At 51.1% G+C, this 17832-nt stretch overlaps 1 protein-coding gene across 3 annotated transcripts in view; it reads right to left on the reverse strand.

Moving 5' to 3' along the window:
* Chi (LIM domain-binding protein 2 Chi) overlaps positions 1 to 17832 on the reverse strand; it is a 55746-nt gene that overhangs the window by 8870 nt on the left and 29044 nt on the right. For 2 of the 3 annotated variants that reach the window (XM_017897487.1, XM_017897486.1), the window contains exon 2: positions 10232 to 10325. In XM_017897487.1, coding sequence (XP_017752976.1) covers positions 10232 to 10325 — 94 coding nt within the window. The remainder of the gene's footprint in view (positions 1 to 10231; positions 10326 to 17832) is intronic. The other variant, XM_017897488.1, reaches the window with a different exon arrangement.

The raw sequence follows: 17832 nt of genomic DNA on the forward strand, positions 1-17832 counted from the left end.
CGGCCGCGATAGTCGGAGAAAAGCGCGACAACGGGCAAGAAAATTCAATCTCGATCCTCTGTCGACGGGGGAAAAAGGAGGAAAATGCGTCGCGGCGCCGGAGACACACAAATCATCGCTGATTTCCACGATGTGCCCGGACAAAGCAGCGTAATACGCGCTCTTTTGGCCGGCGTATTAGCCGGAGTTAAATTCAATTTGTCCAGGCCGAAGTAATCCTGGCGCAGAGAGAAAGCGAGATAGAGGGAGAGAGAGAGAGGGGGGGGGGGGGGGGAAGCGGGAGAGACGGATAGAGGGAGCAGGAGGAAAAAACGCGAAAATCCGGGACGTCGTTGCATCGTAATAACCGGAGTCGACAGAGAAACGAACCGGGAAACCCGAGCAACCCGAAAATTCGAATAAAATAGAAATTAAGTTACGTTCCGGGAACTCGAAGCGAACTCGTTCATTACGTTTTTACCTTTCCGCTACTTTCGTCGAACGTACGCAATTGCGGTGAAACCGTAAAAACGAGGCTTCTGCTTAGGTCTTAGGGACTGCTGCGACTACTGCTAACCGCTACTACTGGGTCATGCTCTTCTTTTCCTCCGATATTTGTCTTCGTCGGTATCGCCAAGAGCCAAGGAAATAATTGGCAAACGTAAATCGTAATAATCGAAAGGTCCGTATCGAAAACCACCCTTGTCGATTTTATTGATCCTTCGACAGAGAGCACGAAAATGCTTGGCCATTTTCTACTTATTTTTACATCGTATTAATAAAGAATCTTTCCCGTATTATAATCCGGCAAATTCGTGCACCGTCTTTCGTAATATCGATTCCGCCATGACGCGAGCTGTACTTGTCTCTACGTAATTATTAGAACGCGTCGTTGCTGGAAAATACAGAAAAATCCAGAAAAATCCCCCGACGTTTTCCGACACGAACACCCGAATTTTCCCGGGTGGGGGAAGGTAAAGGGAAAACTACCGATCGAATATGGTCGAAATCGATGAAGGGTACCCTGGCGGATCGATGACCGTGTATCGCTGCTCGATTCCACAGCACGCGTATCATCGGTCAGTCTTAGGAAAATAACGTATCGTTAACGAGTAGAGGACGAGCACTTTTAGATATTTCAGAGTGTATAAGGAAACTCGAGACGTAACGAAACTAAAAAGTATCCGATATTTATACCGTGCCTCTTCACAAATCAGCAAAGTTTCAAAAGACTCGGAATGATCGGAGGGTAAAGAGGCGGGTGTAGAGAGAGAAAGAGAGAGAGAGAGAGAGAGAGGGGGGGGGCAGAGAGAGAAGGGGAGAGGGAGGCTGGAAGGATAGCCAGGGAAAAGAAATAAAAGAGAAACAGAAGAAACACCCTGGCTATAGGTGGATCGTCGTCTCTCCTGCTCGGCTCTACCCCAATTCTTGTACGAATTCCAGCGTAAAAGGAAAAAGAATCCGGCATAATTCTAGCGTTAGCAGGTACCAACGATCTATTTTAAAACTGTCATTCCCGATAAATATATATTTCTGCCGGCATCGATTCGCCGATACGTCTTATACGCGACGCCTGTATCTCCGCGGCGTTCTTTTAATTTTTCACGTCCCTCTGGCGCGTCCTCGCGTCCGCCGCGTCGATTTTCGAAAATATCTCGAGCGAACGGACAGGCGAGCAGCGAGATCGAGGAAGCGAAAAAAGGAAAACGGGGAAAATAACAGAGAAATAGCCCACACCTTGTATTATCCGAATTGTTCCCGATCCTCGTCCTAGAAACGATTCACCGCCAATAATTTCTCCCTCTCTCTCTCACTCTCTCTCTCTCTGTCTCTCCTGCTCTCCGTTCCTCTCTCCGGCTGCATTTTTTCCCTTCCATTTTTCGCCTGGCAGGGCGTCGCTCTTTGTGCAGCCTGTACTGCGCCGGGGTTGCCGTTGGCTTTTCACCCGGACTGTACCACCCTACTGTTGTTAGGGGGGTGTGGGGAGACTAGGGGTGGTATATGATCGTGTATATACGCCGGCGAGAAAGTATTGTCGGCGCGCTCCACCTCTCGATTTTCTTACGAAAATCGTTTCGACGGCGAAAACGGGGGCGCACCGGGCCGATAGCTATATCGAAAATTCGAGAAAATTCGCCGTAACATGCCCACCATTTTTGAGAAATTTCGCAGCAACCCCTAGGCCCGGGATAGACGCGAAGAGATTTCTCTCTGGACAGTCGGCCCGGGACAAAACTCTTCCGGCCGATCGGAGTATATACGGCCCGGGGCGGCGGCGAGAGGGGCGAGCCTGGGAGGGAGAACCAGGGGATGGGGGGTACAATATGGGTTATCGAGGGGGCCCCACCCCCGGGGGAGAGCAGGGGCCCTCATTTTATTACCCAGGCTCCCATAGAGGTTCTCAACCTTCCCTCTCGACGCTACGCGCTCCTCTCTTCCTCCGGCCGCTACGACCACCACGACCACCGCACGACCACGACCACGACCACGACCCACCGTCGTGTCTTCGCGTCTCTTCCACTCGCGTGTCTTTTCGGCTTCTTTCGCGCTGATCGATGCGAATATTTCTGGCGAAATTATATTTTTCCGAATGGTCGTTGCGCGGGACAGCCAGCGGATGCGTCGATGAATAATTGCATGAATTTCTCCTCTATTTTCTCGCCCGACCACTCGCTCCAAAATCAAGCTTTCGAAATAGCTTCGTTTCGCCACATCCAAGCTTTCTCCTCGTCTTCTTCTCCTCGTTGCCAATTATTTCCAACCGATATTTTTTCCCTCCCCATCAACGGCACCGTCCTCGCGCGATTTTCGGAAAGACGCGGAAAGAGGAACGACGAACGCGCGTGCATGAAATTTTCCATTTCTTTCGCGACTCGACTCGCCACGGCAATTCTACGATTTCTTCTCTAATTATCTAATGGGACGCATCGCCGCGACTCGAATTCCGCGTCGATAAAAAGCGGATCGATGATCCGCGGCGCGGTTAAAAGTGTCGGTTTTGCGACTTTCGGCTAATTTACGAGATATCCGCGTGGTCCTTTGAACAATTTGCGTGGCAACGTAATTTTCCACGCAAGCTCGGGGGAAAAAATTTGCAAAGCATTCACAGGCCTGACCCTTCTTTCTATCCTACCCTGTCTTCTTATTCCGTTCTTCTTTCCGCCGGTTCCTCCGAGTTGTCCGCCTTCTTCTCTCGCCATCTCTACTCTCTCTTTCTCTCCCTCTCTCGCCCCCCGGCATACCGGGAAAAGTTTTACGTAAACATCAGGACCGTCCCTTACTTACGTGTGTACCTGACGATCTCGAGAGAAGGAAAAACAGCGTCGTTCGAAGGATATGTCCAGGCAGAACAACCGGGATAATGTTTGTCTCCGTTTCCAATTTCCGCCTTCTTTTTCCCCGCACGCGCCATCCGGTCCGCGATTAAGACGAAAAATCGTTTTCCTCGAGCTTTCCTCGATCATCGGGGACCAACGGCTATCGAACCGGCCGCCGCCATTTATCTTTTGCTATTCCACGCGGGCTTTTATTTCTGTTCGCCGTTCATCCGCCTCGATGAACCGTGAGTTCGCAATGCTATCGAATGTCACGCATGATTTTTTACTAAAAACGTGAACAAACATGCAGAGCATTCGATACATGAACACCAATTAGTCGATGAGAATAAATAACGAACAGTTCACGGATCGTTGGAGCTTCCATAAGCTTTACGTACCCCGGCAACTTTATCGACGAGAATTAATATTTCCGTTGCGTCGCTGCCATTTCCTTTTCCCCGATCCCGGCGAATTTTCCGACGAGAGGGAACAAATGAGGGGGTGGGAAAAAAAGAAAGAAAAAAAAGGGGGGGGGGAAAGAATCGGAATTTGCAGATGTTAGGGGACTCTCGCGTCGGCGGTGATTCGCGTTGGACGAATATCGGCGAGTACGAAGGGACGCGCGAGCGCCGGGCGCATTTCGCGAAACGAGTCATCGAACATGGAATTTCTCATCAGCGCTTTATTATCGGAGATTTACGTGATTTCGACTGTTTCGACGCGACGCCGGAACGAGGACGGAGATAGAGCGCGGGCGCGGCAAAGGTAGAAAAATTGCAGGCCTGTGCAATATAGATTTTCGCGATGAATACCGGCGTCCGTGATGTTTAGTCGCCATACGAATGCTCCCGCGGCCGAGCTTGTTTTCAAATTAGAAATTTCGAGCCGCGACTTGGACGTTATTAAAAATTTCGCCTCGCTTTTCTCGATATTACAACGCGTGTTTTTGCGCTCGCGGGGAGGGGAGTGGTCGGGGGGAAATTACGAAAACCAACGGGAAATATCGCGAAATGCTGCGAAAATGGCGCGACGTTCTCGCCGCGTTTCCACCTTTTCGGCCACGCAAGAATACAAGGGGGCTCGCGACGCGTGCTTTGTTAACGAACGCGTATTTATTTCTACGTAATTAAATAAAGAAAAGGGAATTTTTTAAAAGAAAAGGGACAAAGAGGGGGCAGATGGAAAGGTCGGAACCGTGGCGAGGGTAGTAGTTTCCACGGTTGGTAATCGTTATCGGGGAACAGACGAAATAATTTTTCTTTTTAGGCGGACAGGTCTTGAGGGATCACGCTATCCTGACGAAATACGGTTATTTTGGCGGGGAGAAAAAATATGGGGAAGTGGAACGACTTCCGCGTATGAAACACGCGAAGATAGATGTAGATGTCATCTGTCACGATGAAAAAACCTCGTGTCCTATGTCGAGCACTGTGTTTCGTATTCGTCAAAGTGCACCGATGAAAATAGATGCCCCGTTGCACGGCGATAAGTCACGAAATCGCAAATTCGAGTGTTTCTGCCATTATAGCCCGGGCTGCCGATTCGATTACGGTGCAACGTTCGAATATTATTTCCGCGTGAAATATTTCCGCGGCGTCCCGCGGCGCGTTGATCTTTGCAGTTTTCAAGATTGCTTCGTGAAAATTTCACAACCACGGCCGATAGTAATTATACGACGATGAATAACTGCGCAACTCTGGCAGCGAGGAGGGGAGGGGGCAAATAAATTTAGTCCATAAACAATTAAACGATCAATCGACACGCAACAACTTGCATATGGATTTTCGAAATAAAAGAGAAAAGAAAAAAGAGAGAGAGAGAGAGTGAGAGGGTGGGAGAAAGGGGCAAGGGAAAAAAATATACAGCGGGCACGGGTAGGTGGAGGGGATTCTATTTAATTACAGTTTCAATTTGCTATTCGTTGGAACGCCGGACCTGACGTTTATTGAATTTAGTTTTATTTTCTACGCCGTGCGCTACAATGGAAAAAGTTCAAAAGTTCCTCGACGCACGCGCAATTTTCTATTAAAAATTTGCAAATAACGAACGCTTTTACCGGTGATTAAAACTTTTAGGCTCCAAAAACATCATCGATGGGAGAAATAAATAAATAAATAAATAAATAAACGCGATACGAAACCGTGGAGAACGACACGTCCTCGTCAACGTCGAACGACAGGCGAACACCATGCTCGGGTCTCGACCATTTAGGGCACCGTGCGCCCCATTCACGGGGGTCTAGTCGGTCGAATTTAGCACGGCGAAAAAGATAACGCGACGAGAAAGTATCGAAAGGAGAAAGCACGTGGAACTTCCGGTCGCTTTGAACCGACCGGCAGCCGCCGTTGGAAATCTCTTCTTTTTGCTCGGCAGAGAAGTTGCCGCGCCAGTTTCGTTTCGCGTTATCCCGCGATTGTCTATTTGACCAAAATAAAACGCGGTGGATAGACGACGGAGAAGAAACGGCGGAAGAAATTTTCGATACCACGGCGTTCGCGAGAACCGACGGAAAATCTGATAGCCGAGACGTCGCTAACGAAGAGGAAAGAGACTTCGGGATCGATTTTATTCCGCGTAACGTGACGAAGCCAGGTCGGAAAGAAACGCCGTGCGGTTTCGACTCGGTGAAGCGGAACGCGTGCAATATTTCTCTATACGTTGAGATTAGAGCCCACACCGCCGCGAGCTCGCGACGACGATGGCGAAAGGGAGGGAAAAAAATAGGGAAAAGATTGCGCAAAATCGCAGCCTAAACCTTGGCGAGGTTGCACGGAAACCTCGCGATTAATCCACAGCCTGGCCGGCTTCGCGATCGAATTCAGTTGGAAAATTAAAAGCTAATTGGAAATTCGACGCGAGCCGAAGATACGTTTTCGCGACCTCGGAAAACCAGGCGCGCATCTCCGCAGTGGCGTAGAACGCGAAACACGCGATCGGGTAATTGTAAATAAACAATATCGCGTAGCCACCGGATAGAAGCGGAATTCGGCGGATATTGCAACAGTGTTCTTCGCCTGATTGCGAGGCGTTTCGATCGCAAAAGTCTTCGCGAGCCGAGCGGATTTTACGTCGTTACGCGATGTCGTCTTGCTCGCCGGGTCGATCGAGCGTGCACATCTCGACCCTAATGAAATAATTACGATGGAAAAATTGGGCATATCGATTCGCCTGGCGGGCTAAAGACATTAACAAATCGATGCCCGAATCGACTGTTTCGGATCGCCGGAACATAAGCTTGAAAGAAGCTTAACGCAATCGGATAGAGCATGGCGCGACGGGAACGTAGCTCGCAGAGGCGGAAGCGTTTGAATCGCGATTAACGCGAACGGGAGATGATACGCCCAACGACCATTTCGATACGTGGATTTTTTCTTCCCGAATCTTAGAGTGGGCCTAGAGCCCGGAAAACTATCCGGGAACCGGCTAAATCGGGCAAAAGGGGAGGCAAAACGGGAAGAAAAAGGACACGGGAGTAACCGAGTCAGCGCAGACCCTGATTTTAATTCGACCCGCGTCCTTTACCCTTTCCCTCGCCGTGCTGTTTCCGCCAGCTCCACCGGTCTCGTTCCTCCTTGCACCGCGCAAACCAACCCCCGACCACCCTCCACGCGAACGTAACCCCAACGTAGGCGGAACTACGGCAAACTTCGCAGTGACGTACAAGTACAGATGCTCGACCGTCTCTCCAGACCGCAGCCTAAAGATCCAGCGCCGAATGCTGACACTTTCCATCGATCCAACGCAACGCGGTCTCCCGACCTTTCGTCTTCTTTCGCGACCTTTGCATTTCCTCTCCACCACTACCCACTACCCTTTGCACCCGTTATTCGAGATGCGCGTTAACCTTCGATTTAGCGAAAGAAGCGAGGAGTATCTCCTCTCCCGAGCTATTCGCGCGCTTTTAACGTTCAGATTGTCGGTCCCGAGAGGGCCGCGTCCGAATGACGAATGCGTGGACGCTGTGTGCCGTAGGAACGAGAACGCCAGCGGCAAAACAAATCGAGAGGGCGCCAGCCCCGAGTTCGCACGGGCCTGACGGAAGTCGGCGAAGAAACAGCGGTGAACCGTGCACACGCACGCTGACAACGCTCGAGATCTGACGATAACGCGAGAAAAGATGATTTATGAGCCAGGGACACGCCACGTCGTTTGCTCGAGTTCGCGAATGAGTGACCGAGAGTGAACAGCCACAGCCGGACGAACGGGCCCCGGCTCGAGAGTGCGAGCGAGGCCGAAAAGGGACCGGGGAGAGAAATAAAAGGAGGATCGGGCTGCGGAGAAGACGCGCGGCCGTATGTGGGCCAGCGTGGAACGAAATTATCCGCCGGCTTAATAAATGATAGATAAACATTTGGGTAGCCTTGATGCGTGCCCGGCTAATAATGATCGAGCTTTCCAGTGACTAATGACTTTGCTCGACTCGATCATCGTCTACCGATGCTCTTGCCCGAGTAACGATGATATTTTATTCACCGCTGTCTGGTCAAGGTCGCGTGTACGTCGAAGAAATTAGCTTTCTCGTGAATTAGACAGGTGGGCACGGAAACGGACAAACTTTCCGAGCGAAAATTCAACGTTTGCCTGGAAATTTATATCTCGCGGAACGAATTTGAACGGAAAGATCGGAGCGAAGATCGAAGAGGAAAGTAAAACGACCACGATGACGATGACGATGATAATTGTCAAAGTGCAACGGCGATGTATGTATAACCTAGGCCAGCATCAGCCTAGCAGTAATCGGTACCGGGATTCGTTCAACGCGTTGACTGCCATGGTGCTCACCAGTGTCCGGTGATACTAATTTTTTAAATTTATATTTATTTTATTCCAACGATTCTTTGAAAATTTCAACAACGTGAATAAACAGAGAACTTTGGACAGAAGACATCAATAATTAGCACGATTTTTCTTTTCTGCCATATTGTTTGATAATTCATCATTTTATCGTGGCCCCCTGAGCGCGCCATATGAAAAATGCGTGACAGTCAAAGTGTCGATCTTTCCCTTGTTCCATCAGCGTTAGGAACGCTGACAGTTCGTGCAAAAATATATATATTCTTTCAGTTCAACCCAAGTGAGTTAATTTTTTTCCTCTTTTCATTCCCACAATTCCTACGATAATAATCACAGGAGAGATGCGAAATTTCGAGGAGCTAGAGGAGAAGCTGCGCGACTCGTCAAGGTGTGCAAAGAGCGAAATTTGGATGGCTGCCTTCTGTTCCACGGGCTAGTTAGCCACTCGCCTCCGCGTCGATGCGTTCCAACTCGCGACACGCGCATTCGTAAATGCAGGTCAATGCATCGCTGTCACGTGAGTGAACCGCGGTGCGGATATTTAAACGCGTATCTATCAGATGTGTCTGGAAGATTCGTCGGTTGGAAATGTTTTTTCCCTTTCGTATAGAGGTACAGAGTTGGAGATTCGGGGATTAAAACCGGCCCGTGTATAACTAATTTGATTCTATTAAAATTCAGCTTTCAACGCTGATCGACTGTCGGACGTTTTTACGCGTATATAAAGTACCCCGGGGAAAAAAAGAAAGGACAGCTCAATCTAGCGAAGGGGTTAATTGCAGTCAGGTTTTTATGCTGATCGCGGCCACGCGACAAACGTAAACTGGCGTGACGGTCCGATAATATCGAGATCTCGAAAGTGAAGACCGGTTGTCCGTTTGGTCCTCCGAGATTAATGAACGCGCTGTTCAAGTATCAGGGGCTCATTAAGACACATTAACCCCGGCCTCTTTTCCTTCTCTCTTTTTTCACGGTGCTTTGTCCTAATGGCGCATTGATCACTGTTGGCGAAAGAAAAACGGGCTCCTGCAGATTCGCCGTAAAAAGGAAAACAGGAAAACATTCGCGTCCCTTTTACCGCGACAAATACGCCACGATCGATTCGACGTTGGCTCGTTAATCGATTCCAAGTGGTCTCTGGATGCTTTTACAAAAGGCAGCGGCGGCGGCCGGATCCGCGCGACGAGTCGCCGCCAATTTCTCGCGTCTCGTTCCTATTCGTCCTGGCGAACTTTCCACGGTATTCCACCGGATACGATCCAAGATTCCCGACCAACTCGATCGATTATCCAAGTTTCCGCGCGGAAAAGCGACGACGCGATTCGTCTTCGATACATTCCGCGCGCGCGCGCGCGATTGCCCGCGAAAGTCGCGTCAAGTCGTGCATCTCGCCGCGAAGAGTCTATTAATCCGGCTTGTCTGAAATGGACGGAAAACTCGATAGTCCGGGAACGAGACATGTGCGCCAACGATAATCCCTTCCCGAGGATTGTATCTTATCTCTATTATCGGGCAATCTCTGAAAGGAGAGCGAGTTTATCCGCTCGGGGTGTATGGGCCAGCGAATTTTATAACGCGTGGAATCGAGCTACTTCCGAGACGCATACGATTTCCATCTCGACGAATCTCTATCGCGGCGGACAGATAGAGTCGCGAGAGTTTGAAAAAAGAGAAGAGAAAAAAGAGAGAAGAAAAACGGACGCTTTTTCTTTCCATTTTTCTCCATCGACGCGATTAAAAAAAGCCAAAGAACACACAGATCGAACAAGATAGATCTATCATTGTGTCAGCTTCTAAAAGGAAACCACGCTCGCGGTACGAGATTAGAACGCGTATTCTGCTCGTTCGTAATTCAATCTGATCAGAAACAAGGTTGCACAAACGGAAAGCAATTAATCATCGGCATAGTTTTCCCGTCCGCTAATACCTAGTCATCTGTCTAATCGGCCACCCTATCTACTAATGAACTTCCCTCACCTTTCCGCGAACTCTTTGCGCGCTACGGAATACGGAATACGAACACGCAAACAACGAGATATACCGAGCAGACTCTCCCCGGTTCCGATCGGGGATACCTTACCGTATCGCGAAACACCTGCAAGATAAAGGAATTAGTGGAAAAATAGAAGAAGAAGACTCACCTCTGTACGCTGCTGTAACCTCTTGTTCAACTCGTAGAGCCTGTAGTCCGGCGAGCCATAGTACGGAGTATGCCTCCTGGGGACAGGCAACGATCTGTCAGATCAGACCGATCGGTCATGTTAGGTGTGCTGTGTACAGTGTGTTCTCTGGTGTGGGTCGCGTGTCGCATGCATGTAGACCGAGGGGAGTTCAACATGCATCGTCGGACTTTCGTAAGCCGCCTCGAGCGGCCCAATGAAACGACGAAACACGTCGAACGTGGCACAGATTCGCGGCCCACGAAACTTACGACTTTCACCGGGAAACAACGATCGCGAACACACACACTCTATTTACCGGCTATTCCGATATAAAGAAACCCGATTCCCCGCGAAACCTCCTGTAATACGCTTCGCGAACGGAGGCTCCCCCCGATCGTTAATCCGATCGCGACCGTGCATACACACGGTTCTAGCTACGATTCGACGGATGCCGAGACACGGGGCGGAATAGCAAGGGCACGGTTCGGTCATGGTTCAACGAAGGTTCGTCGAACATGATTGCTTCGCTGGAACTCGAAGCACGGCGTCGGTACAGAGGACTTACAACGCTCGTATGCCACCGGATCGTGATCGTCCGGTTAATCGTTCGGCTAATATTCGAAAAAAGCTTGGAACGATCGTGCAACCCGGAATTGCCCCCGCGATCGTGCTATCGTGACCGAACTGGCGGCGTAAATCAAGTTTAATAAGCTCGTGCATGTCTTTCGACTGGTTGGATCTGCACGCGTGTCAAACACCTGTTAGTGCCGCGATCGTTCCAACCCGGGACTAAAATCTCGATACGCGCTGTCAGTTCCGCGAAAGGAATCCTTTCCAGGAGAGTTCGGTTACACTGCTGGGTCGCATGATTAGCGGGACATACTCGAGTCGCAGTCGAGTCGGAACCGAGTCGCAGCCGAGTCGGAATCGGGTCGCAGCCGACCAATGACCGCGTATTTTTTCGCAACCCTCTCTCCGACTACGCCATCACGAATTGTTCGAGCTGCACCTCGACGTCTGTCCTCCGTTCTCGCACGATTTGTACAAACCCGGAGCAAAGTTGAGGGTAGCCCCACATTTTTCTCGAATTTCACGCGTATCGATCGCGCATCACGCCGATCGGGTTCGACGGAAACGTTGGAAGACGCGAGAAAGGAATAACCGAGGACGTTTCTGAAAATGGAATCCGCGAGTTTAAGAATACTGCGTCAAAATCTGAACTGGATATTACGATGATTAATTCCTAACTCGAGCGGTGTCCATTAAAGCAGAATCGTCCTCCTCCGTTATTCCCTTGAAACGAATTAGGCATTCGAGGAAACTGATAAAAATCACATCGGGCGATGTAACGTAATTTTATCGAAATGCAAAATTAAAGCGAGACCGTGGATCTTGCGAGGAAGAACGTTTTGCCGCTTGTCTGTTCGAGAAGCAACGAATTCGCGGGCGTTATGGCACAAACGGATACACGCGTGCTCGTATATTAATCCAAAGTGTACCGCGTATCGGACGCAAAGTTCTAATTGAATATAAGAGTTGATTGTACAAAGGAAAGCCCGTCGCATTGTAGCTGCGATGACAGCGTGTTTCGAGGGTCACGAATCGACTGGCTACACCGATATCGATCACCCTCGTACGTCGGTGCGAATGGCTCTCCGCGCTGCGTCTGAACCTCCTTCGGTATTTTTCTTCGGAAATTACCAAATTTCTCCATTTCTCGTACCACGGGGCCCATCGTCGACCAGCGCCGAGCGCGGGGGGCAAATCGGTCGATCTTTTAGACACGTTCTCCGACCGCAAGACGGTCGTTCGATTTACGCGGAGCGGTGGTCCGCAATCGGTGGTACGAAACGACAGGCTAATTCTTGGAAATTGAGTTTGCACTGTAATGCACGCTCGTAATACGGACAATTGATCGGTGGCATCAAAATATTAGCGTTCGACTGACTGGCGGCGGGCCGCTGACAAGCGGGCCACCGTTCCCCGGAATTGTCATCGATTTTAATATCGGCGCCGCTCCATTAACGGTGTTCGCGCGCTCGTTCGCTCGCTAAAGTCACACGTGTTAGCCGCAATACACACGGAGGCGCATCGCGATCGAATAATTCGGTGACCCGATTCCGCCGCGACTTCGTCCGCGACTTTTCACCATCTCGGCGACCTTGCTTTTTAACTCGAAGCGCGTGCTTCCGCGTTGCCCGAAGCATCGCGGAGAGGATTCACACGGGGCAATTCGCGAGAGAGGCCGAACAGTTTAATTCAACTTGCACGCGGTCGGGAAGACAAACGGACGTCGGTGGGAATAATTCTTCGGCTGGTCGGAGAACGGATCGGCGGAAGGAGGAAAACGAGCGATAAACGCGCGAAATCGGGCAGAGGGTGCAGCAGGGTGGCTAGGTTCCAGAGGCACACGAGCAAGACAGCGATACACGATGACGCTGAATGCCGCTGCGAAGATCGATCGTGCCAGAAAGAACTTGGCCTTTCCAGTCTCCGGAGAATCGCCGCCGTGGGACTTGACGACACGTCACAACCCCTCGTACGTGTGCGTGTGTATGCGCGCGTGTACACACAGCGGGGTGAATTTACCAGAGAAGGGTCGAGGCTGAAGGGTTGCAAGGGTAACCTACTGTCGTGCACGGTTCACCAGGGACGCGCTCGACAAATTTCTCGTCCCATTCGGGTTCTGATTCATCCGGACCGCGCGCGCCATCGCGAGGATACGCCGATGTTCTTCTCCTCCGTCGAAATCGTTGCGAGGCGTAACGCGCGTGCGAGTTGAGGCGCGATTAGCCAAGACCGAGGCGCCGTAAAGGTTAACACACGCTCACCTATAATTAACCAGCTTTTTTTAATCCAAGGCGCGCGAATACATATCGATCGCGTACCGTGTATTAAAAAATGTTAGGTTATCCGTTTATTTATAAATAAACGGGCGAAGGGTTAATAATAAAAGACGGATCGCTGGCGCTCGGTCGGCGTGATATCATTTCGTACCAACATCTTCGCGTTTTATTCATCGAGACACCGAAACCTCTCGATTAAGTCAACGCGTTCACGACCAGGTATTTCGTCTCTATCTTTTCGCGTAGGACCGGGCATACGATTAAATATTAGCTCTTTGCTCCGAGTAAAACGACCTATGACATCGAGTCTGTTGCTAAAAGGCTAAATTTACAACGAAATAATATTCGCACGAATTTCTTCACGGACGAATGCCCAGAAAAACGGAAATCTCCGTGATCAGCCGTGAACGTGTGAAGAAAGAAAAAGAAGGATCGCAAAAAGATCGATCGGTCGATTTTCGCTCGTCTCGTCACTACGAGATGCGACGCGATGCAACGCGATGCAACGCGAGTCCTCGCGAATGGAAATGGAGGAAGGAAAAAGAAGAGAACGCGAGACGTATGGATTTCGGGCTAATGGATTCTTTTAACGGCGGGGCAAAGAAACGTTGAGAACTCGTTGACAGATGGAGCTTGTGGCGCGGCATAAAACAGAATCGAAACGCGCTAATTTAGCCGACAACGTAATTTCACGTGAGGCACGTACGCGCGGTGTAGCGGCGTGCAATAATCCGAAACCGGCTCGCGTGGAGCGCACCAGTTCTCTCTCATTCAAGACGTGCCCGCCGCGATCGAACTAATTAATTCGTCGCACGGCACACCGGCGGCTCGCTCCGTTCGCTCGCAACCCGGAATTTTTTCCTCTTCTCCCCCGTCGCCGACCAACGATCGTGACAGATCGTTCCCCCGATACGGGACCAATCCGTTCGATGAAAAACCTTTAGTCGCGCGCGCGTGTCACTGTTTCCGTCGTGGATCAGCGGAAACCCTTCCTCGTCCAATGCACCGCGAAATTTCTCCGCCGAGATCGAGATCGAGACATCCACGTCGATTCGACCCGCGAAGGAAGCGATATACCGATATATAGAGGAACCCGATTCGAGTAATTAGCACGAAACGCATCTTTTTCGCGGGTGCCAGTCGGTGAGAAACTGGGAGAAAGAATGTGGAAGAAATGGGTGCAACTTTCGTGACGATTGACACCGTTGGATGCAGCATGCAACATCGCGAGAGACGTCTACTATTCGGCTGCGAACGACTGCGACACCCCGGATCCGGGATCCCTATTGGAGCCCTATTGGAGCAAGCCCCGGAGCCGGTAAAATTTGACGGCAGAAGCGTGAACAGGCGCGAACGAGCGACTGGGTGTCCGCGACATCGTCGTCGCGGGATTTTCGAGGGAGTTGCGGCGGGGTGCGGTCGTTATCAGGTCGTGAGAGTTAATAGGTTTAGTTGGCGCGGCTAATGGGCGTCCCGGCACGCCGGCAGGAATCAGCTGACCGGCCAGCTGGCCGGAGAACGACGTCCAGGAACCGCCGGTTGAGAGCCGTTGGCTTCACGGGTCTCAGATTGGGTTAGCAAAGGGCGCAGTTCAGACCGGAGGGTGGCTGCCGAGGGTGAGTCTGCCACGGAGGGAGGAAGAGGGTGTTATTAGGGGTTGCTCATGGGGTGGCACTGCGATCAATGCTGGGGAGTCATGCTAGCCCCCCTTTCGAACTCTATATATAGAAGAATCGCGCGCGCGCGCACACACACACACACACGCACACAGGCTCCGACTACCGATGGACATCCGAATATCCCTGTCTCGCGAGTTTCCGACCGATTTACTCGCAGACAGGTTCGACTCGCCTCGGCCATTATTCGAGTCGTGGCGTCGCGACCCGGAAAACACCAACTACGCGTGTCTGGACACGCGTATATTTCTTGCTACGACCGGCTGTACGTCGTGTTTTCGGCCCAAACAGACGTATCGACTCGGTCTCCCGACCCCCCGTTCCATTCGAATTTATTCGACGAACGCTGACACCGATCGCGCGATATTCTCCGAGATCGAAGGAGGACGATCAAAGCGGGCTGAAAACGGTGGAGAGGCAGCGCTATGGGCAAAGGCAACGGTGCGAATGCGCGCACCCAGGGGATGAGAGGCTCTCTTATGGGAGCAGCGCAACCGCGAGAGGGGATGAACGAAAAGCGGCGAGCACGTGTAAACTTCACGGCCTAGATTGAGATTTTTCGTGCCACTCCATCGATCCCAGTCCACGCTCCAGACATGCTAGCTCGATGTCTCGATATCGAGCACCGGTCCCCGCTCGCCATATAAATATCGATCGCGATAATTTTAAACGAGATTAACATCGGAATATGGGCCTTTCGCGTGCAAACCAGAGAACGTTGATCGACCGATACCTGATCTTGACATTCATCCGCCGAGTCGCGACGATATTTCCGAATAATTATCAACGTACCGTGTTGCATCGTCGTTGATCATTCGAGACGAATAATCCTCGAGGAGCGTGGAATCGCTAGGCCTCGTCTTGGCGACTTTTACGATCTTTTGTAGCGAGAGTCGGGGCACCGACGGAGCGGCAACGATAGAGAAACACACGAGGCAAGGAATGTCTCTATAAAAACGAGAGAAAGATCGTTACTTTAGGATTTATTGGCTCGTAGTTTTTATCGGACACGCGAAAGAGCGCGCGCGCTTTAAACGCGCGAAACGTCGCGAGACTGTCGCGAATTGAACGGCGATTTATCCGGCCGATTCACTCGCGCGATGAATCGCCGACGTTTACGACGCGAAATTTGCGTTACCCGTACAAACCGATCTTCTTTATTTACTCTCGCGGATAATGGATCGTGAAAGTTGTACCGCGGGAGAGTGACTTGCGAGAAAATGCGCGATAAACGCGCGTCTTCGCGACTTCGATATTCGGTTTCGGTCCGAGGCGCGTTGAAACCAACGTTCCTCGACCGTTGTCCGCTTTATTTAACCGAGTTCTTTCCGCGGAATTGGAACGGAGAAAAACGCAAGGCCCGGCTTATCGGCGGTACACGTTGTTACGTAACGCGTAAGCCCGATAAGGTCGTAGATACGCGTATTTATCGATCCCAGACGCGAGCCGAGTAATCGCGCCGATAATTGAAACTACAATTTCATTGAACGGCCCGGACAAAAGGAAAGGTGTGGCGGCGGTACCTTCCACGATAATTGACTTTCTCGATCCTCCTCTGACCAGAGATACTTATCTCCGCCCGACGACGAGCCTTAACGTCCGCCGGAGTCGCATGACGACCCGACGATGCTCGAGAATTCGCGAGTACCCGCGTTTCGAATATGCCGCGAAATATTCGCGCGACCTTGAGAATTTACGCGTAGATAGGACAGAAAAAAAAAAAATATGGCGAACCGCGACACGAATTATAGATAAAGCTCGACACTTTGACTGCCACGTTGGTCGCGTATATGGCCGGCCACGGTGGTCATCGGTGACCGGAGCGCATGAACTACTTACGATCGTAAAAATTGAATGAAAATTGACAACTAGCGCATTTCGAGTATAACCGCTAATTGGAATATACGTCGAAATAAAAATTTTATTGGAACAAATCGCGCGATTTCGATGTTGGCGTGGCAGTGAAAGGGTTAAAGCGGGCAGTTTATCACGCTAGAGCAACTATAGAACCGTTTGTACGGATACCGCGAGGAGAAGCACCGCGTGGATGGACGTATGGCGGAAGAAGGCCGAAAGATCAGGTGGCGCCTAATTCGAAACGAAGGTCCGCTCGCAGCGGAATGGCGATTACGCGCGAAACTCGTTGGAGAACGAAGTAACAGCCGAGTCAGCGACTGGCTGCAGCAGCCCCTTATACTTTCGTCGCTGGCGTAGCAGTAATCGCGCCGTCGCCCCGGCGATTTATCGCTGCCCGCGACCGCGATACTTTATCGTCGATATCGTACTCTTCCTGGCCGACCTCTGCCAGTCTGGCCGATCCTTTCCATGTATTTCCCTGCCGCCACCTATCGCGTCCCGCCGACCGACACACAGGCAATTGAATATCAACGCGCCGCAGCCTTGATCGAGATTCTCGCGGACGGTCATAAGAAGTTCGTGGCATCGTCCGAAGTTCAATCGTGGGAACAGAAAGCGATCCGGCTTGTTAAGCGAACCGGAGAAAACCGCGCTGGTCGCGCGATGTGTGCCAACCATAAAAGAGCAATAATCAGCGTGCCACGCCGGTTCGCGTCGAACTCGGCCAGTGGCCATTGCTGGAAAAGTGAACGGTGTGGTGCGCCTCTCCGTGACGAAATCCCGACCGCTGTTCGGGAAACCGAGTTAACCTATACTCTCCTTCTGCGCCTCTCAGTCGTGACCCGCGTGTCTACACGCTTCCGCGTGTTCTCGCGCCAATCGACCACGACCACGCGCCTTTTTCCATTCCAGGGAACGCGAGATGATAATTCCGTCGCGAGATAGAGCGCTCGGGCAGCCCCGATTCCCAGGGAGTTTGTCCCTCTTCCTCCCGATAATCGACGAAACGAGAGCGAGAAGAAGAAAGGCGAAAGAAAGAGGAAAATGGATTTATTTGCTGGCAGAAAACGGAGATCGTTTGACGCGGAGTGGCGGCGGCCATCGAGGAGCTAGCATGTGGCGTTTCACCGCTCTCTATGACGAAATCGCCAGGCCAGGCGAAACGGCGTCGAGAATAGAAAGAAAAGATTCTCATTTCGCC

This window comes from Eufriesea mexicana, unplaced genomic scaffold (genome assembly GCF_001483705.2).
Source record: "Eufriesea mexicana isolate 0111107269 unplaced genomic scaffold, ASM148370v2 scaffold486, whole genome shotgun sequence".
Taxonomy (NCBI): domain Eukaryota; kingdom Metazoa; phylum Arthropoda; class Insecta; order Hymenoptera; family Apidae; genus Eufriesea; species Eufriesea mexicana.